Below are 25746 nucleotides of genomic sequence, written 5' to 3'. Positions count from 1 at the left end.
CAACCATGAAGGACTTCTCGAGCCTGTGCCTTCACCTGACTGTGGAGTGCGTGGACCGGTACCTGCGGAGGCGGCTGGTGCCCCGGTACAGGCTCCAGCTGCTGGGCATCGCCTGCATGGTCATCTGCACCCGGTGAGAAGCCCCCCAGGCTGGGCCCGCGGATGGAACACAGCATGCTGGCGCTGCCCAGTTCACAGGCTGGCTTTTTAGTGGAACAAGCCTTCAGCCCCCCACCTCCTTATGACAGGGGTTTTCATTTAAGGGGGTGCCCACGCCGAGTGGTCCTACCCACACGGGGGTGGCAGGGCTGACCCTTGGTGTGTGGGCAGTCGCTCATCCCAACACGTGGCCTCAGGATCCAGAACGTGGCCTCTGTCGGGCAGGCTCAGGCTGGAACCCTCTTCCCCTGGCCCCTGAGGGCAACACAGCGATGAGGGAGGGTCACAAGCGGCTGCCCTTGCCAGTCCGGTTCTCAACTCTGCGTCCAGAGACCTGCATTTCATTGGTGTCATGTGCCCCCCACCCCCAACTCCCCACAGAACCCCTCCAACCACGTGGGCAGGATGCGTCCTCCTCAGAGAGGCAGCCTACCCCTACGGCAGCTCTGACTTTTCAAGTCAGACCATTTTAAGTTTTACCTAAATCCACCTTTCCACCCAGTTTTGCCTTTGGACACAATGTGGATGGCAGTTCCCACCATACATTTTGCATCTTCTTGTTTTCCTAAAGCAGACTTCTCCTACGAGGTCTGCTATCTCCCCTGGGCGGTGCTTTCCAGACCAACATCCTTATCTGTAAGGCTTGCGAGGGAGGAACAGGCTCATTGCACACAGTGGTGTCAACTATGGAGAGACTGATTTGTCTTCTGCACGGTAACCCAGAGGCTTGTGTCACTGGGATGGTTTATCTATTTCATGATGTCATGAAGGAGGCCCAGGTCCTGACTTGCTCTCTGCTCCCTGCCATGACCCCTGAGGCCACCAGGTCCACCTTTGCAGTGAGCGCAGTCATGTAGCCACGACGGGAACTGGGAAGTGGGGTCTCTAGGTGGCTGTGGAAGCAGGGTCCGGGGGCTCAGGGTCGGTGAGCAAATGCCACACGCTGTCCGGCACCTCACATGTGCTCTTAGAACCCGGCGTTCCAGGTTTTGTCACCAGAGAGGGCTGAACAGACGGGTCCCCAGCCTCCCTGGATCTAAATGGCATAGTTACGTCCTTGCAATGAGAGACTGAGGTACCAGACCACAGGCTGCTGGCAATGAGATGATAATTGCTTTAAAAGATTTTTAGAAGCCGAGATGCCCCTACATCCACTCTCAAAGCAGCACCTGCCGCTGCTCCGAGCACAGGGCTTTCGCCTGCCCCACTCACATAACATCCCCCAGCACCTGCAGTCCCTACAACTCCTGTCCTCTCTCTTGGCCCAGCCAACAGCAAACGCAGGAGCTGCAGATTCCCCATGACAGAGCAGCCAAGGGCCTGGTCCCAGTCCACCCTTGTGTGGGGAGGTGTCCTCGGCAGGCCACTGGACTAGCATGTTCCCTGATAGTTGGAGCTGGTGGAGAGTAGAGAACAGGGTGACCACCTGCCTAAGGACAGTCCAGTTCCCATGGCCAGACCCCGTGCTGGGTCCAGACCTTCAAACAACCTCTATCTCTGGTTCTGCTGGCTCATCTGCCTTCTGGGTTAAAGCTGTTTATACTCGCTCCATAGAAGCTGACACAAGGCAGGGCGAACCCTCATCCATCGGGTCGTTAAGAGGATTGACCGATCATGTCATTCGTGGGTGCATTTTTCAGAAACACCTGCATGCCTAGCAGTCCAGCAGCTCTCACTGCCACTGATCTGTGACACTAATCCCCCTTCCCTTCCAGCCCCCAGGATAGGCTCATCTGACCTTTACAGTTCCCCTCAGTGGCTAGGGGCAGACGGGTCCACTCTTTGGACCCCCCAACCCCATCACTGAAGCCTAAAGTGATCACCCCACTAAGGGGAGTGGGCTCAGTGCTCAGACCCCTTCTTAACACTCCAGGTTCATCAGCAAAGAGATCCTGACGATCCGGGAGGCTGTGTGGCTCACAGACAACACGTACAAATACGAGGACCTGGTGAGGATGATGGGAGAGATCATCTCTGCCTTGGAAGGGAAGATTCGAGTAAGTGGCCACTTGCTTTTTCCTTTTGAATCAAAGTTGAGGTCACGTGAGGGCATGGGAGGGGCAGAGGGTATCTGCATGGCTTTGAGCTTCCCTGCTCTGGGAAGCCCTCCTGGACCCAGAGGGCGCGAGGCCACAGCTGTTTGGCGTGCACAGCGGTCGGGACAGATGCTGGGCTGACCACGCTGAGGGTGGTGTTTCTAAGGTCCAGCCTCCCCACCGAGTGGGTGGAGGGGCCCTCTGTGTGCTGAGACCCCACGTCCGCCTCCCCATTCCCTCTAGGTCCCCACTGTGGTCGATTACAAGGACGTCCTGCTGACGCTGGTCCCCATGGCGCCAAGAACCCAGCACCTGTGCAGCTTCCTCTGTGAGCTCTCCCTGCTGCACACCAGCCTGGCTGCCTATGCCCCGGCCCACCTGGCTGCAGCCGCCCTGCTCCTGGCGAGGCTGACACACAGGCAGAGTAAGGAGCTGGTCCTCCCCACCAACCACTCAGAACATGGGCTGAGCCAGTGGTCCGGGGGATTCCTGGAGTCAGGAGCCAGTGCTCAAATTCAAGGGGGTTGGAGGGAGAAAAAGAAGTGTGTTCATCTCCTGGAGAAGGAAACACCAGAATGGACTAAAAGCCATTGTCTGGGGGTGAGGTTAGAGACAGTTCTAGCTTAATATTTCCCACGCTGTCGACAATGAGCACGCATGCTCTGTACCTGAGGCCTTTTCAACCCTGAGCCCTAGAAAACTCCATCCCAGAACCATCAGGGCTGTGGGGCATGAGTGGGCATCAGAACAGCCCCACTATTCCTGCTTTCCTCCCCAGCACAGCCCTGGACCACTCGGTTATGGGACCTCACTGGGTTCTCCTGTGAAGACCTCATCCCCTGTGTCTTAAGCCTTCATCAAAAGTGGTAAGCGTGGGGCTTCCCTGGTGGCGCAGTGGTTGAGAATACGCCTGCAGATGCAGGGGACACGGGTTCGTGCCCCAGTCCGGGAAGGTCCCACATGCCGCGGAGGGGCTGGGCCCATGAGCCATGGCCGCTGAGCCTGTGCATCCAGAGCCTCTCCGCAACAGGAGAGGCCACAACAGTGAGAGGCTCACGTATCACAAAAAAAAAAAAAGTGGTAAGCGTGTAAGGAAGCAATTCCCCCCACAACCCCCCAACCATCCCCCTACACAGAGGGTGTGTCCTCAATACCGCAAGTCCAGGGGGAATTTACTCTCATGTGAGGGCTGTCAAGACACTCAGACCTTCCCCACGTGAGCTGCGTGTCTCAGGATTGACGTTTAGAAATTCCAGGGCCATGTTGCTTATTTCATCTGTTTTTAACATTTGATGTGTGAGCAGCAGCTCCCCCCAACCCAAACCTAATTCCATGGGCAGTGGAACATAAGAAAAAATGAGACTGTCTCCCTGACCAGCGGTAATTTCAGTCTAGGACAGGTTGGCCTCCAGCTCTGGAGTTGGCAGACCGCAGCCCCGGGCACACACCCTGGCCCTTTCCCTCGCCTCCTGTCTCAGCTTGGCTGGCAGACTCGCTCCTCCCACTCCTCAGTCCCACCTGCACTTCCCACCGCATGCATATCTGCTAAAGCCCCCAGGGACCTCCTCCTTTCTCCGCCAGGCCACGCTGCCTCAGTGTCCCCTTCCCCGACACGAGGGTCCGGGTAATTCTGCCTTTCTGCCTGTCCCCAGACGCTCCCTGGGAGACATAACCACTTCCAGGATTCAGAACACATCTAAAAGCCAACCTCTGACCCGAGCCACAGACCCCCCTGCCAGCTTGCCCACACCAGGCCATTCCTCCTCATAGATTTCATTTGGTGCTTGGTGGACAAGGCCCTGGTCATCCTATCAGAGCCCTCAGGCCAGCCCATTTCTGCTTCTCTGTCCCTGCATCCCAGCGGCTCTCGGGGCCAATGCACTTTCTTCACCTGCCCACGGTCATTGCCCTAGCTGCCTCCTGGATTTCCACAGGGTAGCCTCTGAGCACGGCACTTCTGCTTACACCTTGGGGTGAGATCAGAACTTGGGCACGAGTCTAGAGATTCCTTCGACCAGCCCCTCTGGCCCATCTACCGCTTCTCCCCCTCCCCGCTAACACGGGGAGCCTGTCAGCATTTCCTGGGGTAGTGTGTGCACCCCGTTTCTCCTGCAGGGCCCAGACCTCGTCACTGGTGGACAGGAGCATGGGTGACGGTGGCAGGTCAACACGTGTCTGACCCCGAGGTTGCTCAGACCAGTGCAGAGAGTCGTTGCCTGACCAGGCTGCCAAAAGCTGCTGCTTGGCTGCCTTCCTACACCCATCCCCCACCCCCCACCGAGTTTTTTTTTTTTCCCAATCCAGATAAACTGGAAACATATTTATTTACCAACGAAACTTTTTTTAAAGTGTACAATTCAACAGGCTCTTGGTATATTCAGAATTGTGCAGCCATCACCACAAACCACAATCAATTCGAGAACATCTTCCCCACCCTCGAAAGAAACCCCGCCCTCACTACCTATTACCTTCATGTTTCCCCTCCCCACCAGCCCCCAGCAAACACTCATCTATTTCCTGGCTCTTTCTGTTCTGGATGTTTCACCAACATGGAATCGTACAACATGGGGCCTTTTGTGACCAGCCTCTCACCTATATAATGTTTGCACTGTACAAATAGCCCACTGGATGGAGGGACCACATCTTGTTTATTCAGTCGTGCACTGATGGACATCTGGGGTTTTTCTACCTTCCAGCTGTTGCGAATAGTGCCGCTGTGAACATATGTGTCCAGGTTTCTGTGTGGATCTCTGTTCCCCTTTCTCCTGGGGATGCACCTGGGGGTCATAGGTGACTCAAGGAACCTCCAGACTGTGCACAGCAGTGCTGGGCTTCACTCCCATTGCTGGGCTGGTTTTGAAAATGTCTAGTCCTTCTCTCACTTCAGTGAGTGGAGGCTAAAGATGGGAGCCTTTGGGGTGGAGGTGCCAGCACCGTCTGCCCCCCGCTACCCCTCACGTGTCCCTCTGGCTGCAGCTTCCATGACGATGCCCCCAAGGACTACAGGCAGGTCTCTCTCACCGCCGTGAAGCAGCGATTCGAGGACAAGCAATACGAAGAGATCAGCCAGGAAGAGGTGCTGGTGGGTGCTAGGGAGCGGGGGTCCCCGCCTGCCCCTCGGGGCCTCAGCCCTCCCTCTGACCCCGGCTTCCCTTCAGGTGCTGAGCTACGGCCAGTTGTGTGCAACTCTAGGGGTGAAACAAGAGAGCCCAGAACCTGCGTCTTTTCTCAGCACAGGGGACATTCACACCTTCCTCAGCTCTCCCTCTGGAAGGAGAACCAAGCGGTGAGTGAGCCCTGCGGGCCAGGCCTGGGTTCCCTCGTGACCTGTGCAGCCATCAGGGCTCCTGAGGAGCAGCAGGGAGACAGCAGATCCCCAGAACACTGAAGCTGTGGTTCGTAGTCTCCACTGCCTACAGTACCGTCTCCTTTCCCCAGTGTGGCTCTCTGGCTCCAGCCTGGCTCCCTGTGAGGGATGGTGGTCTTGAGCACAGGTTGAGCCCGCTCAGGCTCTGGCCCTGCCCCATGCCCGGTGTGAGCCATACGGGACTGCTCTGCTCCACCACATTGTGTCACTCCCAGCGCTCCAGCTGTGCCCTCATTGTGTGCATCCCTTTTACCCCCGTCTCTTCCATCTCAATGTCCCAGCTGTACTGCCTGGAATAACCTCCCTCCACCTCACCCACCTAAAGAACTCCTATCCATCTTACAAAGTCCTGATGAGCAGGAACCTCGCCGTGCTGCTGGCCCTGCCTCTGCGAATCTGCCCTGAGCTTCTGAGGGTAGTTCCTGGGTGGCTGTGTTGTCCCTGCTCACAGCACATGGGGGCAGGGTCAGGCAGGTGCCAAGAACCAGACTGGGCCTCCCAACACTGCTGCCTATGACCCAGCTCCTGGCTCTCCCACCGCACAGGAAACGGGAGAACAGCCTCCAGGAGGACAGGGGCAGCTTCGTCACCACGCCGACCGCAGAGCTGTCCAGCCAGGAGGAGACACTGCTGGGCAGCTTCCTGGACTGGAGCCTGGACTACTGCTCCGGCTATGAGGGCGACCAAGAGAGCGAGGGCGAGAAGGAGGGCGATGGTGAGTGCCAGGGCCGGAGACCACCCGGTGCTGCCCCAGAGGGGACAGCGGGCAGGAGGGCCCCCAGCCTGAGCTGCAGGAGAGCGCGTCCGGACAAAGGTAGACATGAGAGAGCAAAGCCCCTGGAATGCCAGCCCACAGGGAGGATAGGATGTGGGCCCAACCCATGCCCAGCTCCATCTGGACCTGTGCTGGTGGAAGGACATCACCAGGTCAGGGACAGAGGGATAGACCTTTCTAGAAGGTTGTGTGAGATGTGCCCCCTGCTGGGCTCTGTCCCTCAGGCACCTGTCCTGTCCAGCAGGTTAGGCTGCAGGAGGCTCTGTCCCCATGTCTCGTCAGCCATCTGCATAGGAAGCCCAGTTCGACAGCTTCTGTTGATTTTCCAACTGCTATTTTTGTGTCCACTCAGGGGATTAACTAAATTATTAGATGGCCAGTTTGTTGTCACTTCCTACTGTCCCCTAAGTCACATTGGGTATTACCCCAAGTTTGAAAGGAGACACTTCACCCCCAATTTCTTATGTAAAGGAAAGGGGACTGTCCAGCGAGGTTCAGGATGTGCGGCCGAGAGCTGGACCCTGGGCTCCCCTGGGTCCTGACTGGGCACGGGGTCACCCCGATGCTCAGGCTATGGCCTGACCTCTCCCCCATCTCCCATAGTGACTGCTCCCAGCGGTGTCCTCGATGTCACTGTGGTCTACCTGAACCCGGAACAGCACTGCTGCCAGGAATCAAGCGATGAAGAGGCCTGCCCGGAGGAGGAGGGGCGTCAGGACACACAGGCGTCAGCACCAGGCAGCCAGACGCCTTGGACCCCAGGGCTCGAGCGCCCTCTGTGCAGCAGGAGGGGTCCAGGCAAGGACATAACGACCTCAGGGTACTCCTCTGTCAGCAGCACGAGTCCCACAAACTCTGCAGACGGCTTGGGGGGCCTTCCCCGATCTACCTCAGTACTGTCCCCGGGCAGTGACTTGAACACACAGCCTTGCCATCATCACGCGAGGAAGTCGTGTGTACAGTGTCGTCCCCCAAGCCCCCCGGAGAGCTGTGCTCCCCAGCAACAGGTGAAGAGGAAAAACCTGTCCACCCACAATGAGGAGGAAGAGGACATGAACTTGGGCTTTTTGAAGCTGTGAGTGTGTCAGTGCGTTTGCTGCAGTGAATGTTTGCTGAAGTGAATGTTTGCTGAGGGAGGGCTGCTGTTGCACTAGTGAGGGGGAGTGGGGGGCGCTGGAGATGGATCCCTGTAGACCCCTGGTGGCAGTCACACGGGGAATAGAAAGGAGAACTTGGAGCAGTAAGTTTCTTTCTCCAGGGGAGCCCATTGCGAGCCATCAGAATGTCTAAATCACAACAAAAACTCAGTTCCTTCTCTCTGGAAAGTTTAGCCTCAAAGCAATCATGCCATACTGTGTGAAGCCTATTTTTCTGTCCCCTCCCATGTTTGTCCTGCTTTCTCTGGGAAACTTAAACCCAGGTCCTGAACTTCCCAGCCCCACGGAGCCCCAGGCACCCCGGGAGCTGAGAGCTTTCACAGCTGAGAACATGTGTGACCCAGGTATCCTGGTACAGCTCACCCCCTCCCACATTTATCTGGTTCGGGGTTCCAGGGGGAGCCAACAGCTCTGAGCACACCATCCCTGCGCCCACATTGGCCTGCCCTGCCCCAGGCAGCTGTTCCTTTCCTCACTGGGTGGTGGGTCCTACCGTGAGGGAACTCTGCCCCGCGGATCGTTTCGGACTGCGTGTGAATACCGGGCAAGTGGGCCCTGACATTTTTGCAGGCCAGGGCCTTGACGTCTTGGTCACAGGCTCTCTTCCTCCCATATTCTCAGCTCATTTTAGAAATCTGCCCCTTCTGCGATGATTTGTCTGTGTCCCCAACAGATGATGTCTGTATGAACATCGGAATGTCTGGGCCATTTTTTCCCTGTCTTTATTTCCATCCTCCATCCCTCTAACATAAAAAACAAAAGAAAAATTAAAAATAGAAGGTATTAGGGCTTCCCTGGTGGCATGGTGGCTAAGAATCCGCCTGCCAATGCAGGGGACATGGGTTTGAGCCCTGGTCCGGGAAGATCCCACATGCCGCAGAGAAACTAAGCCCGTGTGCCGTAACTACTGAGCCTGCGCTCTAGAGCCCGCGAGTCACAACTACTGAAGCCTGCACGCCTAGAGCCTGTGCTCCACAGCAAGAGAAGCCACCTCATCGAGAAGCCTGCGCACCTCAAGGAAGAGTAGCCCCCGCTCGCCGCAACTAGAGAAAAGCCCGCGCACAGCAACGAAGACCCATCACAGCCAAAAATAAATAATAAATAAATAAATTTTTTAAAAAACATTAAAAATAGAAGATATTAAATTTTTTTTAAATTCTCAACATAATTTAGGCTCAACTAAAAAAAGAAAATTCGATTCAAACCCGTCAGTGCTATCCTGACACTGTATGTATGCAAAACCAATTTTCCCAGAGAGGTTAGCCAGGAAAAAAATTAAATGTCATTTGTAACATCTGAGGTGACCAAGATACAGGAGAGCAAGATTCAGAGGACCTGTTTGTTGGGTGAGGGTGGATCTGTTGTGAGTTCCTGAGAATAATGACCACAGGGATTGGGATCTGACGAAGACTGACCCTGACCTCTCTCCCCTGCTGACACACTCACCGTGCTGATAGCTTTTGCTTCCTCTCGAAAATGTCAGAAAGAACCACTTAGCCAGGAGTGTCCCCCCAAATGCTCTTGAACCAAAACGACAGGGACAGGGAGATGCTGATTCCATGAGGCTTTTCTGGGTGTTGATTTCCCTGTAGGAGCTCTTTTTGCTACTGTAGTAGAATTCTGACCACCCTGGGTCGGGCGTGGTTGAGTAAGGGAATCCCAGCGTAGGGATTGCAGACCTCCCTGTTGACTGTGTGCCCCTAGGCATGTGTGAGCCTCAGTTTCCTCATCTGTAAGATGGGGCAATAATACCTACCTCACAGGGGTGTTGTGAGGATTAAATGTGATGAGGGTAGTAGCAGCCGCGTGATGTGCATGACTGAACTGTCTTCTCCCACTCCAGTGGGGACCTAGTACCACCTGACCTTGGGGTGGGGTGGGGTCTCCCTGCATCTTCTAAGCACTGACTGAAGCCCTCTCCCCTCCCCTCCTACCTCACAGAGAATCTCATTTTAGTCAGAATGCTGTCAGCCTCCCCGCACTAGGTAAGAAAACAGGCCACTACTGATGGATGGGCCCACCCTAAGGGCAGTCCCAGGGCTGCCTGGGTCCTCACCCCCTTCCCCTTCTCTGCCTAGCACCCTCAACTCCCCTCCTTTGTGTCTCTGTCCTCTGCTGCAGCACCTTCCTATCAGCAACTGTGAAATGGACACCTCGCCAACTTGAAACAACCCCTCCCAGGTTTGTCACCCGTCCTGCTCTCCCCTGAGATTTCTTGGCCCCTGAGGGGTTGGCATTCATCTGTTTTTCCTGTTATCTCCAATTACAGTGGACCCTGCTGCCTGCACCACTCCTCCCAGCCAGCATCTGTCCCCACAATCCCTCCTCGCCAGGTCTCTCCTGATTCTCTGAAGGCCCCGTTCCCCCATCCTGCAGACATTCCCTCCTGGGATAGCCTCCTGTGGTTTCTGTGACAACAGGCTCTGCTGTCCCTCCACCTCTCTGGGCTCCAGCTCCCCCTCACCTGTCCCCATCCATGCACACCTGCCCCACCTTGGACCAGCTTGCCCAGGCCCATTGCTCCATGTGCCACATCCTTGGCTCCTGGGCTTCATCCGCCTCTGCCCAGGTGCCCACTGATGCCTCCCCTGGATGTCATCACCTCACCAACATATCCAAAAATGAACACTCCCTCCTCCCTTGTCCCTGCTCCCAATATACATGTCATCCTCACTTCTATCGACTGCAGTAAATACCTACTGGGCCCCTCCATGTGCCTTGCCCTGTGCTAGGTGGCCCGGGGTCAGCAAGGCAGCAGGGCCCTGCTTTAGGTCGCCTTCAATACAAAGACGAAGCCAACCGCTAAGCGATCACAGGTGCCACCATCTACCCGGTTATCCAACCCAGAAGCCTGCGCGACACCCGGGGTCCTCACCCGCGTTCCCTCCGCTGCTCCCGGCCCGAGCTCAGAACCGGAGTCACGGCTTGGACCCCGCGGGAAGGGGGGGGGACCTTGAGGCGGGATCGTCATCGAGTAGGGCGGACCCTGAACTCTGGGCTCTGGATTGGGCAGTCCGGCCGGAAGGGGCGATCTTCTAGGCCGGAAGGGGCGGGATTTTGCAGCGGCGGCAGATCGTGAAGAATGGCTACTGCCTACGTGTTGCTTGCCGGCAGCTCGCGCAGGTGGGTCCCGCGTCGCTGGAGGGGGCGGGAGGCTGCGCGGCCCGAGGCTGGCCAGGGTGCTGAGCCTCTGGTGCGTCCTTTCCAGGCTAGTGGCCGAGCTGCGTGACGCCCTGGACTCCTGCGCCGAGCGACAGCGGCAGCTGGAGCGGAGCCTGCGAGTCTGCCGTCGGCTGCTGCGTGCCTGGTACGCGGACCCCGGGACCACCCGGCTAGGCCTCCCTCGGGCCGTCAGAACCCCGCTTAGAGACCCCGGGCCGGGAGGCCCGGCCCAGCGCTCACTTCCGAGTTGCGGGTTGTCAGTGCTCCCCGCTTTTCCTGCAGGCTCTGAGGCTGCGGGTTTGCCCCTAGGCCAGGCGGCCCTAGGAGCCTGTTGGGCCCGGGCCGTGCCTCCTGGCCGTGCCACGGCTGCCTTGTGTCTTCGCAGGGAACCAGCCGAGACTCTGGCTCCGGAGCTAACCCCAGGGCCAGAAACTAATGAAGAGGCCCCATCTGCAGGTAAATCTCAGCCACCCACCTTCTCCAGGTGCCGACCCTGGCCTGTCTTCTGACCCGCCGTGGTGAGGGACCTCTGCATGACTCTTGGTTTTTACAGCATGCATACCCAGCCCGCAAGACCTCAAGGAGCTGGAGCTTCTGACCCAGGCACTGGAGAAGGCTGTACGGGTGCGAAAAGGCATATCAAAGGCTGGAGAAGGAGACAAGGCCCCCAGCCTGAAGTCTGGGTCCATTGCCACTTCCCCTGCCACCAGAGCCTCTGCCCCACCCAGCACCTCACGCAGGGCTGGCAGCCGTGCATTAGAGACAAAACCCCCCAGGGGCATCCGCCAAACCAGGGTGCCTGTCAAGGACCTCCCTGAGCGCAGGCTTCTGTCAGTGGGGGATCAGGCCTGTATGGGGCAAGGGGCTGGAGCCACCAAGCCTGAATCAGGCCTCAGGAACGAACAAATAGTCCTGTCGGCTGCTTCTCAGGCCCCGGAAGCTTTTACACTCAAGGATAAGGGGTAGGTTTCCCAGACCCTCACTAGAGGAACTACTGTCTCTACCTGATCAGATCCTGGGCAGCAGTAGGAGTATGGGTTTGGGGTGACAGGGAGGGCAGGGCATTGAGCTGGATGTGGGCCAGCGGAACCCCAGGATGCCACCCCATGAGGCCCAAGCCCAGAAGCTGGCAGAGTGGAACAGCTGGCTATGAAGGTGCCACGTTTGATGCACTGGGGCCTGACCTGTGCCCTATCCACTTATCCACCCAGCCCCAGGGCTCCACATGAGCTCTCGAAGGCCTGGGCTCTGCTTTCTCTTCTCTCTGCCAGGTGGGACCTGGACTGGGCTGGCTCCTGTGGTCACCCTGGAAGCCCTGTCTGAGGGTGGGTGAGCTTCATCCCTCACTGGGCTCTGAGTAGGGAGTGGGGCCTGCAGCCCCCAGAGTGAGACAGAGCTGCCCTGAGCACCGGCTTCCCTGACAGAATCCTGCTGCAGCTGCCCGAGGCCTTCAGGAAAGCGGCTTCCTGGAATTCCCGGTGAGACTGAGTCTTGTGGCTGGGTGAAGGGGGAGGGGAGACCAGGGAGGCTGAGGCTTCCCATTGGTAAGACTTTTCCCACAGGTCCCTTGGCTTTCTTTGCTGGGTGGCGACACTCTCCACATTAGGAGAGTCAGCCTCCCTAGGACAGCTGTAGTCACCTTAGACTCAGCCAGCGGCCTCTGAGGCCCCAAGGCACTTAGTGTCTCCAAGTCCCCGTTTGTCTTCCTTGTGGAGATGACAATAATAGTACCAGCTTCTAGAGGTGTTGTAGGGGTTAAACGAGGTGGTGCCTTTTCGGGTGTTTGTGCTGTGCCTGGTACAGAGCCAGCATCCAAAGTTCTTATCAGACATTTTGGTCACCAGTCACTGCTGGCTCCTCTCCCCTTTTTCCTTGAATTCTCTCCTAGCATTTCCCAGAATGGGTCAGCTCTGTACCTTTTTCACGGATAGTGTCCCCATCGGTTCCCCAGGACCCCCAAAGGCCCCTCCTGACATTCAGCAGAGCCAGACACCCCAGGCTGGGGCTGCTACCCTGGCCCTTGCCTACTTCTCATGGCCCAGTCCAGCTGGCTGGAGTAACCACGTTGCTTTCTGGTTTGTGGGCTGCGCATGTGTGCATCCCAGCCTGTGGGCCCAGCTTAGCTCTACACAGACCAGTGATTCTGTGGATGCTGTTACCACCGCCAAAATGCAGTTCCTCCAGAAAATGCAGACAACTGTATCCTTGCAGGGCTTGGGGGTGTGAGGGGTGGGGGGCCAGAGGTTCTGGCTCTAAACCTGGCGAGTCTGAGGAGGAGCAACTCCAGGAAGGGCCAGAGCTACTCCAGGACCCAGCCCTTGGGGAAAGCGGAGGGGCCTGACCACAGGGGACTTTCCCTGACCCGCATGCAGTCAGGCTGGCCTGGCTCCAGGCTCAGTGCCACCGAGGTGGAGGCAGAGGTGCGGCACCTGCAGAAGGCCTGCTTGCTGCTTAGACTTCGAATGGGGGAAGAGCTCACAGCAGGTTAGTGGGCCCTTAGTTGCGTCTCTGGTCAGGGTGGGGAGGGCTTCAGGACCGGCGTGGACCTGGCCTGCTCCCCCTGGCTCTTGTGTAGACCCCAAGGACTGGATGCAGGAGTACCGCTGCCTGCTCACGTTGGAGGAGCTGCAGGCCATCATGGGGCAGTGTCTCCGCAGGCTGCGGGAGCTATGCACAGGTGAGGCCTGCCCCGCCCGTGCTGAAGTCTGGTTGGGGTCAAAGTCCTCTAGCCACGGGGTGGTGTTGGGACTTTAACAGCATCCTGGGAGCGGAGGCAGGCAGGCAGGCCGGCCCTTCCCTGTGTCACCCCACTGCATTCTGAGTTCTTTGCAGTTGTGCTGTGGAGCTGGCCAGCACAGCATCCCTGCTCCAATCTCTCTCTGACACACAGACCCCACCACTCCGAGTAGCTTACTTATTTATCCAGTTATTGAAAAAGTGCCTTGTGACAATCAGAGAGGTACTGGCAGATGCCTGGTATTGCAAGAGTTAGTTGTTTATGGACAATAGGGTTTCATACAGGAGGCAAGGGGAGACTTTGCACCCCCTTAAAGGGGCCTGGGGAGGAGGTGCCTGGTTTGTGCCCTGTGAGGCCATATCCCCTGTCCTCGCAGCAGTGGTGGAACAGCAGCTGGGGCCGTGGCCTGAGGGGAGGTTCCCCAGGGCCTCCTTGCCCTGTGGAGGAGGAGCAGACCCTATCTGGAGCCCCCAGTTGCTTCTCTACTCTAGTACCCAGGAGCTGCAGACCCTGGCGGCCCTCAGGCTGCGGGTGGCCATGCTGCACCAGCAGATCCACCTGGAAAAGGTACTTCTAGAGTAGGGAGTGGGTGACAGTGTCGGGGAGCCGTGAGCCCTGGGGAGGACTCTAGGTCTGGAGCCTCATGAGGGTTTGGCCTCAAGAGCCTATCTGTGCTCCTCCCACCAAGACCCACCAGGGAAGGGTGGGAGCTGCTGGGCCTGTGCCCCCGTGAGGGTGCTGGAGATTCTAGAGGAGGGATGGGCTGGGGCATGGTGCCTCAAAGCCGGCCCTGGTTTGAGCCCTCCTCTGGGGGCCCTGGGCCAACTGGGACAGGGACCCCTTGAGACCTTCGTCCTGTACCACCCCCCAGGTCCTGATGGCCGAACTCCTCCCCCTGGTGAGCAAGCAGGAGCCGCTGGGGCCACCCTGGCTAGCGCTGTGCCGGGCTGTCCACAGCCTGCTCTGTGAGGGAGGCCAGCACTTCCTCACCATCCTACGAGAAGATAAGCCTGCTGACTGAGCCCTTCCCATGGCCAGGCCCACCCCCAGTCCCCCAGAACCCTGCAGCAAAGGCAGGCTGGCTCTGCCCCTAGCCTGACTGTCGGTGAGAGCCCCCCTTCCCTAGGAGGACTCAAATGAATGGGCATTGAGGGGATTTTCACTGGTACAGTGAGCCAGGGGCCTAGAGATACCTGTACCCCCTTAGGAAACCAGGTTTCCAAGGGGCGGGGACTGCCCCCTGGCTCTTCCTGAGGAACTTAGGGCCTTTCTAATGGGTGCTAAACGTGCTGGTCAGGGCTCAGTTTGGCTTGGCTTTCCACAGGCTCAGGAGACCTGAGACTGGTGGGGGCTTTTCTTAGCTACCTCTGTTTTCTCTTGCTGTACACTTAAAAGCTACTTGTGTGACATTAAAACTACTTTAGAAAGTTTATATATTTAAATCATACCAAAGTGGGACTTGGTGCATGTTTGTTTTCTTCTTTGTGTTTATTACATACCAAGAATATATCAAGTATATTTACTAAGAATAGGCATATCCCTTGTGTACTGAAGGAAGGGGGCAAAGCCACTCAACGTGGGCTGCCCTGGGGACTTGCCTCATGCAATGGCCTAGCACACCTGAAACCTCTCCCCACAAGTGCCTAGATTTGTACCGGGCTTATCAAAAGACAAAACAGCCACAAGCCAGTATTGCAGTGGACGGCCACTGTCTGCCCACAGCCATCTTTCCTGGCACCCATGCCCACCACCTGCTCCTGTACCATTGCTGTGGCTGATGTGAGCTCCCCAGACTGAGTCCACCCCTCCCCTGCTCCACTGTCACCTCCAAGGCTCCTACCTCCGCTGTTGAAGGAGCCACTGTTTCTTGGAAGACAAGAAAGTGTAGAGGTCAAGGTCACAGCCTCTGGGTTTACAAGTCACACATCTTGGGTTTACATCATGACTTGTTTGCTGCTCTGGGACTTCCAGCAAGATTCTTGAACACTGAGCCTCAGTTCCCAGTGTTGTCCCCACTGTCATACTGGGGTAGTGGTTATTACCACTGGGCTGAAGATGAATAAGATGGTGTTAGATGCTTCACAGCTCTGGACCCTGGTGAGGGCTTCGAGGCAGCAGTGTCCCTTTCATGAGCCTTTAGTGAGCACCTGTGTGGACCAGGCACAACCCTCAGAGCTAGGGCAGTAGCCCTTTGTGTGGACAGTGATGTGTGAGACCGAATAACACCTGCTTCTGCCCTGAGAAGCCCAGGCCCAGGAGGCAGATGACTCCTGGAGAAGGCCAGGTCTTCTGCAAGCCTGATTAAGTGCTGCAGGTATGGGGGATGTACTGGGTGAAGTTGAAGCCGCCTCAGGGTAGCCCCACCCTGCAGGAGGCCCTACTTATAAAGGGCCCCACAGTCCAACAGGCCAGAAACCTTGGACATGGAGTCCCAGGTCCTTGGGGCTGCTGGGGACCAGATGACAGACCAAAGTAGAAAATGAAAAATCAGGGCCCTCACTGCACTGAGGGGGCCTCCAGGGAGTGGAACTCCAGAGTAGGAAACCCAGGGAAGAGGGAGAGAGAGAGAGAGAGAGGGAGCCTGGGGTACAGCCACCTCCTTCTGGCCACTCCATTACTGCCTCCAGAGCTTATGTCCAGGTGCTGGGATCTGGAGGAACCCTTAATCTCTAGGGCAAATCCCACTACCTCCCTGTTACTGGCCACCCCAGAATCCGTTTCCATAGCAGGTGGTCTTCACCGCGATTATTTCACCCACTGGTTCTCTTAGTTTATTGTGCACCTTATCTATTGGCAGGGATACTGTCCACCTGCATCTCTAGCTAAGCGCAGATGGGCACCCAGAGGTTGCTGACTCAATGACCCACTTCTCCAGGGCCAGTCCTGGGCATTGGTGGTGTCCTGTGGACCTCTGTGGGCACCTGGGCCTTCATGGGCAGAGAGGTGCCAGCAGATAACATGAGGGGAGAGATCTGGGTAGGTCCCAACACAAGGCACCCAGATCAGAAAAGGGAGACTCCCTGCGAGTTAGCGCCCGCCCACCTCGATTCCACACCACGCCGGGAGGCTGCAGCGAAAAACTGTCCCCGTGGCGTCACTGCATCGCCGGCCAATCTGCTCCGACGTGGCGGGCAAGCGGGGCTGCAGGGGGCGCCCACACCCACCCGGGGCGCAGATCCCGCTTCGGCAGCATGAGCGCGGCCGAGCGCCCGCCCCCGGCGCCTGCCGAGGCCCCTGAGCTCCCCGGGGCCCTACGCTCGCTGCTCTTGGCCACCGGCGTCGCGTGGGGGCTCTTGGCCGCGCTGCGTCCTGCCGTTCGGCGCCGTGGTTCTGCTTGCAGGCGCCGCTGCCATGGCCATCACCTTCTCGCTACGCGGACCCCTCCTGGACCTGGCCCAGGGCTCGGCGCGGGCCTCGGGCTACTGGCCGCTGCCTTCCTGTGCTGGCGCGCACGGCAGCGGCGGCAGAGGGCCGGGCGCGGGGGGGCGGCGGGAGCCGGGGACGCCCTGAGCCCAGGCGCCAAGCCCTCTCCCCTGCGAGGTCACGGCGAGCCTCCTCCCTCCGGATCTCGCCTGGGCCCGGCTGGCGCAGTGCCAAGCGCTTGTCGCGGAAGCCTCCTCCCCAGACGCCGTCCCCAAACCATTCTGTTCTGAACGCTCAGGATGCCCGAGCTTTGGGCACTTCGAGCCATCTCCCTCCCCTCCCCCGACTCGGCTCTCCCGCTCTCGCACCCGCCTCCGCCCAAGTTGCTTTTGAGCATTTCGCTTGGCGCGCAGAGCCGGCCTGGCTGAGCGCGGGGCCGGCGGCAGTCTACGCGACACGGGGGCCCTGCAGGGTATGCAGAGTCCTGGGCGGCGGCGGGCCGGGGACTTGGTGTGGCTACCCTCCTCGGGGTGAGGCACAGTGGGCTCTGTCCCCCTCCCCTAGCTGTCTTTCTTCCCCACTGGTTTGGAAGCCCCTCGAGGCAAGATAGGCGCTCAATAAATGTTTGTGCTATATATGAACAAGTGGTGGCTTGCAAAAGTCTGGCGGGGACAGTAGGTCCTGGGCTAAGCCGGGAGTATTTGATCAGTTGGCCTTTTAAGAGAAAGACCCCAGCCCCCTGAGACATGTCAGGACCCCCTCGGTCCCTTTTCCCCCAGAGAGGTTCCTGGAGCCCCAAAGCTAGCAGCTGTCACTCTGAGTGGAGGCAGGGGAGGGGAGGCCTGCAGCAGCCTGAGGAGTTGCAGGTGGGGAACTAGAGGCTGAGCTTCTTCTAAGGTGCCAGGAAGGGGCAGGGCCAACAGAGAGGTGTGAGGTCTGAGAGGCCCTAGTCAAGGACTGGGGACAGATGGCTGAGTCCCAAGGAGCACTGAGCCTGGGTGGGGGGCTGTGAGGAAGGCCCTCCCTAACTCCCATCACACCATCTGCCAGGGCTGCCCCCGGGGCCAAAGTAGAAAGCACACCTAGGGCCACTCCAGAAAAGAGCCTGGGCTGCCTGCAGCCACCTCCCTGGGGAGCTAGTGGGGCAACGACGCTCTGGGCCAGGTCCCTGCCTGCTGACCCCGATGAACACTCTGCAGGCCCAGCCCTGGGGGCCTTCACCCACACCAGAGGCCACCAGATGTTCTGCAGACCCTACCCCCAACTCACGAGGAGGCTGTGCTGCACACAAAGCCTGCAAACCTGGGGAGGGGGAGCTGCTCCCTGCTTTCCTCCTTCCCAGCAGGAGTCCTGAAATCCAGACAGCCAAGGTTTCCCTGGAGTCTTGTCTCAGGCCCTGGGGAACCACTGGCTTGGGCCTGGGCATTTCTCCCCACTGTGGCCACCTCCTTGCTTCTAACGGTCCCAGAAGGATCTATCACACCTCCTGCTCTCCCACCAGGGCTCCCCCCATCCCAAGCAGGTTTGAGGCTGAAGATCAGAAGAACCTTGAAGAGAATGGTTGGGAAGGTGCTCTTTCTGAACTTGACCCATCCCAGAGCAGAACCATGCTCCCTGCCAGCTACCTCATTCATGCATGGCTGTTTGTTATAAGGGGCACATTCTCTTTATTGGGAAGTTGAGGGACAGGCCCCAGTGGCACCTGCTCTGTGGGGTGAGGGGCACCCTCAGCCTTCCTGTTGCTGCCAGAGGAGAAGAGAGAGGCCAGCAGCCCCTCTGGCCCTCCTGGCTCAGTCTTTCCAAAGTCTCTTATTATCCCTTCAGTCCCTTCACCCCTCACCCCTGCATTTGTGCTGGTTAGGCCTGGTGGAGGGCCTGACCAGAGAGTGTCAGTCACTCCAGGTAGCCCATCAATCACCCTGTCTTCCTGCTGCTCCTTCTCCAAGGTCAAGCCTTGGTGTGTCTTCCTCTTCTCCTTCAGTATCCCCTGGGAGGCTTCTATGTTCTCCTGCTCCTCCTCTCCTAAATAGCACAAGGATTCTGCTTCTCTCCCTCCTCTTCTTATCTGTCCTTGCTGTGTCTCTGGCTCAACTGAGGGTGGCTGCCCCCCCTACACAGACACACCCATGTGGTGTCCTCCACTGACAGCTGGGCTTGGCCTGGGGTCAGCCTCCCATCTAGAACTTCAGGCCTCAGAGCTGCTCCCAGGTGGGATATATTCCCATGTTCCCTGCCCCCTTTGCATGGGGCTGACCCTTCCTGGGATGCTTTGCCTCTTCCATCAAGGAGGGACTCCAGTCTGTTGAGCTCCCTGGCTACATCCAATACCTATGTGGCTCATGAAATCCCAACAGCTTGGCAAAATTGAATAATAGGCATCTGGCTGATGAGGAAACTGAGGTTTGGGCAGGTTGAGGAATTGAAACCACACAACTAGAAACTGGAGCAGCTTGGATTCAAAATCAGACCTGGCCCCAATCCTGGGTTCTTTTTACTACAGCAGACTGCTGCCCTGGGGACACCCCAAAACCACCAGCCCAGCTTGGCTCCCTCTGTGCTGAGTGTGCCCTGTAGGGACCAATGGGAGCATGCGGGTACCACCTTCAGATCCAGGGCCCAGCCTGCCTGATGGGCCTGAAGGAGGAGGCAGCCAGACCCCCACCCGGCACGTGGCACAACCCCAGGAGCAGTCAAAGCCTGGAGGCAGGCCGGGGGCCGGCTGGGTGGTCCCACACGGGCTGCGTGGCTGAGCCACCCCCTCCAGAGCCCTCCCGCCAGCACATTCTTGGCTCCCTGGCCCCTCCCCCGGCTCCAGGGCCTCCCAGCCCCCTCCCCCGCTGGCCCAGCCAGTGTCTGAATCTGCTTCTGATTCCGGCCCTGCCGACGAGGCCCCCTCCCCTCCCCTCCCTCCTTCCCGGCCGGAGCAGCCCCGCCCCCGGCTGGGCCCAGGCTTGCGCCTGCTGCGCCCCCCACCCTCTACTGGCACAGCTCGCCCGCCCTCGCTGCAGCCGGGAGGAGGCGGCGGCCGGGGCGCCCCAGGCCCCGCCCGCCCTCGGCCGGTCCCGGGAGGCCGGGAGACCTGCTCGACCCGGCCCTCGGTGGGTGAGTGCGAGCGGCGGGCGGCGGGTGGGGCCTCTGCGGGCGGAGGCGCCGAGAGCGGGGGCGACGCCTGTCAACGCTCCAGGCCCAGCGGGAGGACGCGCCGACATCCCCGCTGCTCCGCTCGGCCCGGGGCGTAACGGCGGCTGCGCCCACCTCTGGGCCCTGACTGGAGCGGCCCGGGGCTCTGGTTGCTCGGCATCGCGGGCCAGCGGGCAGAGCCTCGGATCGGGCTGTCTCCCGAGGGCAGCGGCGTGGGCCCCCGGCCGGCTGGCTGACCAACGGCGGCTCCGGCCATGCCCGGCTGGCCCTGGGGGCTGCTGCTGGCCGCGGGCACGCTCTCGGCCGCACTGAGCCCGGGGCCGCCGGGGCCCGCCGACCCCTGCCATGACGAGGGGGGCGCGCCCCGCGGTTGCGTGCCCGGCCTGGTGAACGCGGCCTTGGGCCGCGAGGTGCTGGCGTCCAGCACGTGCGGGCGGCCGGCCACGAGGGCCTGCGACGCTTCGGACCCGCGGCGGGCACACCCCGCCGCCCTCCTGACCTCCGCAGGGGGCACCACAAGCCCAGTGTGCTGGCGTTCGGAATCGCTGACGCAGGTGCCCCTCAACGTGACCCTCACAGTGCCCCTCGGCAAGGCTTTTGAGCTGGTGTTCGTGAGCCTGCGCTTCTGCTCTGCACCCCCCACTTCGGTGGCCCTGCTCAAGTCGCAGGACCATGGCCGAAGCTGGACCCCACTGGGCTTCTTCTCCTCCCGCTGTGGCCTGGACTATGGCCGTGTGCCTGCCCCTGCTGATGGCCCAGCTGGCCTGGGGCCCGAAGCCCTGTGCTTCCCTGAGCCCCAGGCCCAGCCTGATGGGGGTGGCCTTCTGGCCTTCAGCGTGCAGGACGGCAGCCCACCAGGCCTGGATCTGGACAGCAGCCCAGTGCTCCAAGACTGGGTGACCGCCACAGACATTCAAGTAGTGCTCACAAGGCCTACCATGCTGGGGGACACGAGGGACGCCACGGCCATGGTCCCTTACTCTTACTCAGCCACTGAGCTCCAGGTGGGCGGGCGCTGCAAGTGCAATGGGCATGCCTCCAGGTGCCTGCTGGACACCCAGGGCCATCTGATCTGCGACTGCCGGCATGGCACCGAGGGCCCTGACTGCGGCCGCTGCAAGCCCTTCTACTGCGACAGGCCATGGCAGCGGGCCACGGCCCGGGAAGCCCATGCCTGCCTTGGTGAGGCCTTGGAGGGTGGCCTGGGGATCTGAGACCAGGCCAGCCTGTCCCTGACTCATCCCTCCCTGCAGCTTGCTCCTGCAATGGCCATGCCCGCCGCTGCCGCTTCAACATGGAGCTGTACCGACTGTCTGGCCGCCGCAGTGGAGGTGTCTGCCTCAACTGCCGGCATAATACCGCCGGCCGGCACTGCCACTACTGCCAGGAGGGCTTCTATCGAGACCCAGGCCGTGCCCTGAGTGACCGCCGCGCTTGTAGGGGTGAGCCTGCCGCCAGCCACCTGCACACCCTCACCTTCTGGTTTCCCACATCCCCAGATGGGCTTCTGACCATCCCACTTCTATCCTCAGCCTGTGACTGTCACCCTGTTGGTGCTGCTGGCAAAACCTGCAACCAGACCACAGGCCAGTGTCCCTGCAAGGATGGCGTCACTGGCCTCACCTGCAACCGCTGTGCCCCTGGCTTCCAGCAGAGCCGCTCTCCAGTGGCACCCTGCGTTAGTGAGTGATGCTGCCCTGCTTAGACCACCTCAGCCACGGTCAACCCAGCTCCCTGCTGCTGCCTACCTGGGACCCGCAGATCCCCCTGCCCCCCTCAACTGTCTCCTGAGCCCTGCAGATTCCCTTGGCCCCCTTCAAAGGAAGGCCTTTATCCCATCCTCTCCACAGAGACCCCTGTCCCTGGACCCACTGAGGAGAGCAGCCCTGTGGAGCCCCAGGGTGAGTGGAGGTCCCAGAGGGGGCATGTCCTTGGCTGGAGAGGGCTATGGATTCCAGGAGGGGAGGAGGAGAGGGTGGGAGAAGGAGGTGCAGATCGGTGCCAACCTCCTCCTGCGCCCCCCTCCCAGACTGCGACTTGCACTGCAAACCTACCCGTGGCAGCTACCGCATCAGCTTGAAGAAGTTCTGCAGGAAGGACTACGGTAGGCCGCCTTCAGGCCTCCTGCCCCTGTCCTCCTCACCTTGCCCTACTTTCCCTCTGTATACCCTGACCCTCGCTGGACCCCAAGGCCATCCCCCGGCCCTCAGGTCCTCCGCTGTCGCCGGCCCCGCCCTGTCAGCCCCCGTGGCCTCTTAATGCTCCCGCCGCGGCGTGTCCTCTTTGTGTTCCTCCTCCACCCCGCCTCCCACCCCCGCGGGCTCCCTGTCCTCCTCTGCGCGGCCCGCCCCCTCCGGGCCCCGCCCCGCCTGACCCCACCCCCTCTCGCCTCCTCCGCAGCGGTGCAGGTGGCGGTGCGCGCGCGCGGCGAGGCGCGCGGCTCCTGGACGCGCTTCCCGGTGGCCGTGCTCGCCGTGTTCCGGAGCGGCGAGGAGCGCGCGCGGCGCGGGAACAGCGCGCTGTGGGTGCCTGCGCGGGACGCCGCCTGCGGCTGCCCGCGCCTACTACCCGACCGCCGCTACCTGCTGCTGGGGGGCGGGCCGGGGGCCGCGGCCGGGGGTGCCGAGGGCCGGGGGCCCGGGCTCAGCGCCGCCCGCGGGAGCCTCGTGTTGCCCTGGCGGGATGCGTGGACGAGGCGCCTTCGGAGGCTGCAGAGGCGCGAGCGGCGGGGGCGCTGCGGGGAGGCCTGAGCCCGCGGGCCGGGCGGGGGCCGGGCGGGGCGCTTCTCACACATCAAGGCACACGTTCATCCAGTGCATCCGCTTGCCGAGAAGTCTTTGCTCGCGTCGCGCGCGTCGCCATTTGGGCCCCCCGCCCCGACACTGCCCCGCGCCTCCCTCAGTGCCTCGAGCTTCTGCCCAGGAGGGGTGTGACGGACGCAGGGACACCCCCGCCCCAACACAGAGGGATGTGATAGCCCCAGAGAGCTGCTTTGAGGCCCCCTGGGGCAGCTGTCATCCAAAGGACCCCTTGGCCCCCCCCACCTTCAAGCTATCTGCCTCCTCCAAGGGGCACCACGATACCCCCAGAGGGCTGTGAACCCCCTGTGGGGCCGAATACTTAGAGGCTCTGCGAACAACTCAAGGGCCTCTGTGACACAGCCCCCCGTGATGTCGTGGTCCCTCAGCGTTCCCACCTTCCTGAAAGGCACTGACACCCCCCTCAAATAGTTATGAACCCCCTTCTGATGCCAGGACCCATAGAGATCTGCGAACATCCCAAGAGCCGCTGAGACTCCACCCGCCCCCGGACTCTGTGATCCGCCAGAGAGCGCCCTGACTCCCCAAGAGGCACTGTGGCTACCACAGACGCCTGTGGACCCCCATGGAGCTCGGTGACACTGGCTCCCCCGCCCCCTGTCAGGACACGCAGAGGGCGCTATGACTCCTCCCCCAACGAGGACGGCGGCCTCCGGTTCCCGTCTGTCCCGCAGGTCACCTCTGCCTGTCCTGTCTCTGCCGGCTGGGCGTCCGTGTCCCTGTCCCCCGCTGTGTTCAGCCTCTTTTTTGCCCCGTTGTGTCCCTGTCTCTTGTCTCCGTCTGGCTGTCTCTCTCGGCCTCGGCCTCAGGACTCCTCCACCCAGGTCCCACCCGGAGGCCCCCCTGCACTCCTCCTCCGCCCGCTCGGGACCGGACGTCGTGCCCACGCGGGCGCGCGTTCCCAGGTCTACGCGTAACCCGGCGCGGCGGCGACTCCGGCGGGCACCCCTGCCGACTCCCGATGCCCCAGCCTTGCCCACAGCTGGGCCTGGCAGCCACCCGCCCACTCGCGCGCGCACCCTCGCCTCACATCGGGACCCGTGCTGAGCCGGCGCATGCTCCTGCCGCCTCGCCTCGGGGCGTCAGCGCGCATGCCCGGAGCCCGCTGCCCCAGAGACCCGCGGGCGCCGCGGGTGGGCAACCGGCGGCGCGTCTCGGCGGGGGCGGGGCCGCGTGCGCGCTTGCGCAGAAAAGCGGACGCTCGGTATCTTAGCTAGCTGAGGAGAAAGCGGCGCGGCGCGGCGCGGCGCCGGGAGGTGGGTTCTCGGCCAGCGCGGCGGGCGGAGGTAGGTGCGCGACGGGGTGGGCGGGGGCCGCGGGGTCGGGTGGCCGACTGTCACCGCGTCCCGGGCGTGCTGACGGAGGGGGCGTGCTGACGGAGGGGGCGTGCTGACGGAGGGGGCGTGGGGGCCTGGCTGCCGGGCCTCCGTCCGAGTGGGGCGCGGGGGCAGGCGGCGGTGCGGGTGGCGGTTCCACGGCCCGCGCGCCCGGGGCCCGCGGCCGTCCGCCGGGCACTGCCCGCCGCCGCCGGTGCTGCCCCGTGGCCGAGCGCCGGGCAGGGCGCAACGTGGGGCCGGAGCCGACCTCGGCCCAGCGGGACACCCACCCCGGAGGTCGCGCCGGCGCCCCTCACCAGGCGCTGTCGGCGCTCCGGCCGGCTCCGGGCGAGGCGGCAGTGAGAAGAGCTGGCTCTGTGTCACTCCTTCCTCGGGCGCTTTCGGTCTCTGCGGGGTAGGAAATCCTCTTCTGGACTCGAAATTGCAACAGATTCTCTGATAACGTTCTGTCTTCGAAGACCTGCAGCTGCTCCCGTCCTGGCTATACGCTTGCCCCAGGATGACACGCCGCCCACCTGCTGCCTAGGTATCTACCCAGCCTCTGAGCCCTGTCCGGCGGGGGCCTCCTGGGGTGGCCGCTGTGCCAGGCGGCAGCTGTCCGCCAGGCTGTGCTGGGGACGGAAGCGTTTCCACAGGGCCCCTGGGCGCTGTGCTCTCTGAGCCTTGAGTAAGCACAGCTGGAGGTCGGGGATGGGCTGCACTCGGTCAAGGTCCTTTTCTGGCAAGGGCGCGGCTCTGCTGGGGACGGAAGCGTTTCCACAGGGCCCCTGGGCGCTGTGCTCTCTGAGCCTTGAGTAAGCACAGCTGGAGGTCGGGGATGGGCTGCACTCGGTCAAGGTCCTCTTCTGGCAAGGGCGCTGGTGGCCTGGTGGCCTTACTCGGTAGGGAACAGACGAGCGGTGGGCTTCCTGGATTACCACTTGCTGGGCTGACACTAAAGGCCAGAGGCTGTCTGAAGACCACCTGGGCAGTGCGGAGGCGCGGGTCAGCTGTTAAGATAGTGATGTGCCTGGGAGGCACAGACCTGGTGGCCGATGTGGCTGTGGTTGTGATGCTGGTGTTGAGGTTTTTACCCAGCTGCTTATTCCTAGTGAGGAGTTTGCCTGCCTTTCCGGGGCCAGTAGAAGGACTTGAAGGTGGTTTTCCTTAGTTCTGTGTGTGTTTGCTCCCAGGTCTGCAGGAACATCTAGGCAATTACAGGGGGAAAAAAATCCCATTATTCATCAGATATAGCAGTTTATCCTACTTGAGGCCGAGGGCTCCCCTCCATCTTCACTTTCTAGCCCCAGCACACAGTAGCCACCTGTAAACATTTACGTAATTGCCTTGAAGACAGGTGTGCTGGTTTTTTCTTTTTAAGAGATACAGGCTTGGAGAAACAAACCCAGGTAAGAAAAGATCAAGAAATCTCGCAGAAGTTTTACAGTTTCCATTTCTAGCCAATGGTACAACCCCCACATATGCATCCTTTTATCCTGAAGGTTGGTTCTCATTTAGTCTTCTCAGCCCTCAGGTAAAGCCTGTATGAGAAGTGCTTATCCACTAGCGAGTGCTCTGTTTAGAAGCTCATCTCTCCCTATGAACAGGGCTGGAGCCACGTTGCATTCATCTTTGCTCCCCCATTGCCTCATATGGAATGGGCCAGGGGTTCTCCCTGAATGGTTGTTGAAATGAACCAAGGTGCTAAAACTAA

At 60.5% G+C, this 25746-nt stretch overlaps 3 protein-coding genes across 9 annotated transcripts; all 3 read left to right on the top strand.

Annotated features, from left to right (window-relative positions):
* Positions 1-6: 6 nt before the first annotated feature.
* On the top strand, positions 7-9899 carry CCNF (cyclin F). The gene is made up of 10 exons (XM_028486338.2): positions 7-133; positions 2033-2156; positions 2439-2619; positions 2974-3061; positions 5172-5277; positions 5354-5481; positions 6108-6277; positions 6941-7412; positions 9436-9479; positions 9616-9899. Exons 1-10 carry the CDS (start codon positions 117-119, stop codon positions 9636-9638), a joined length of 1353 nt encoding a protein of 450 aa, XP_028342139.1. The 5' UTR covers positions 7-116; the 3' UTR covers positions 9639-9899.
* A 657-nt stretch (positions 9900-10556) lies between these two features.
* On the top strand, positions 10557-14844 carry TEDC2 (tubulin epsilon and delta complex 2). Of its 7 annotated transcripts, none has more exons than XM_007100050.3 (10): positions 10557-10617; positions 10703-10801; positions 11042-11112; positions 11210-11618; positions 12081-12134; positions 12762-12855; positions 13029-13140; positions 13232-13333; positions 13773-13960; positions 14265-14844. In XM_007100050.3, the coding sequence occupies exons 1-10, from the start codon at positions 10577-10579 to the stop codon at positions 14412-14414; spliced, it is 1320 nt and encodes a 439-aa protein (XP_007100112.1). In that variant the 5' UTR covers positions 10557-10576; the 3' UTR covers positions 14415-14844. The 7 variants fall into 7 exon arrangements, with proteins under 7 accessions (XP_007100112.1, XP_007100111.1, XP_028342134.1 ...); XM_007100049.3 differs by having other exon boundaries at positions 13770-13960; XM_028486333.2 differs by having other exon boundaries at positions 12699-12855.
* A 5307-nt stretch (positions 14845-20151) lies between these two features.
* NTN3 (netrin 3) lies at positions 20152-22713 on the top strand. Its single transcript, XM_024123268.1, has 6 exons — positions 20152-21079; positions 21151-21339; positions 21430-21579; positions 21748-21798; positions 21927-22001; positions 22298-22713. The coding sequence occupies exons 1-6, from the start codon at positions 20152-20154 to the stop codon at positions 22645-22647; spliced, it is 1743 nt and encodes a 580-aa protein (XP_023979036.1). The 3' UTR covers positions 22648-22713.
* Positions 22714-25746: the final 3033 nt, after the last annotated feature.

This window comes from Physeter macrocephalus, unplaced genomic scaffold, assembly GCF_002837175.3.
Source record: "Physeter macrocephalus isolate SW-GA unplaced genomic scaffold, ASM283717v5 random_822, whole genome shotgun sequence".
NCBI classification, from domain to species: Eukaryota; Metazoa; Chordata; class Mammalia; order Artiodactyla; family Physeteridae; genus Physeter; species Physeter macrocephalus.
This window is presented reverse-complemented; position numbering and strand designations above follow the sequence as displayed.

What these genes read in the sequence shown, in the direction of transcription:
- CCNF (XM_028486338.2), top strand. An exon ending in TCAGCCAGGAAGAGGTGCTG is followed by an intron (nt 5,278 to 5,353) that starts GTGGGTGCTAGG and finishes GCTTCCCTTCAG; the next exon opens with GTGCTGAGCTACGGCCAGTT. An exon ending in GGGCGAGAAGGAGGGCGATG is followed by an intron (nt 6,278 to 6,940) that starts GTGAGTGCCAGG and finishes CATCTCCCATAG; the next exon opens with TGACTGCTCCCAGCGGTGTC.
- TEDC2 (XM_028486332.2), top strand. Translation starts at nt 10,577, where the DNA reads ATGGCTACTGCCTACGTGTTGCTTGCCGGCAGCTCGCGCAG. An exon ending in CTTGCCGGCAGCTCGCGCAG is followed by an intron (nt 10,618 to 10,702) that starts GTGGGTCCCGCG and finishes CGTCCTTTCCAG; the next exon opens with GCTAGTGGCCGAGCTGCGTG. An exon ending in CGTCGGCTGCTGCGTGCCTG is followed by an intron (nt 10,802 to 11,041) that starts GTACGCGGACCC and finishes GTGTCTTCGCAG; the next exon opens with GGAACCAGCCGAGACTCTGG.
- NTN3 (XM_024123268.1), top strand. Translation starts at nt 20,152, where the DNA reads ATGCCCGGCTGGCCCTGGGGGCTGCTGCTGGCCGCGGGCACGCTCTCG. An exon ending in TCCAGTGGCACCCTGCGTTA is followed by an intron (nt 21,580 to 21,747) that starts GTGAGTGATGCT and finishes TCCTCTCCACAG; the next exon opens with AGACCCCTGTCCCTGGACCC. An exon ending in GTTCTGCAGGAAGGACTACG is followed by an intron (nt 22,002 to 22,297) that starts GTAGGCCGCCTT and finishes CCTCCTCCGCAG; the next exon opens with CGGTGCAGGTGGCGGTGCGC.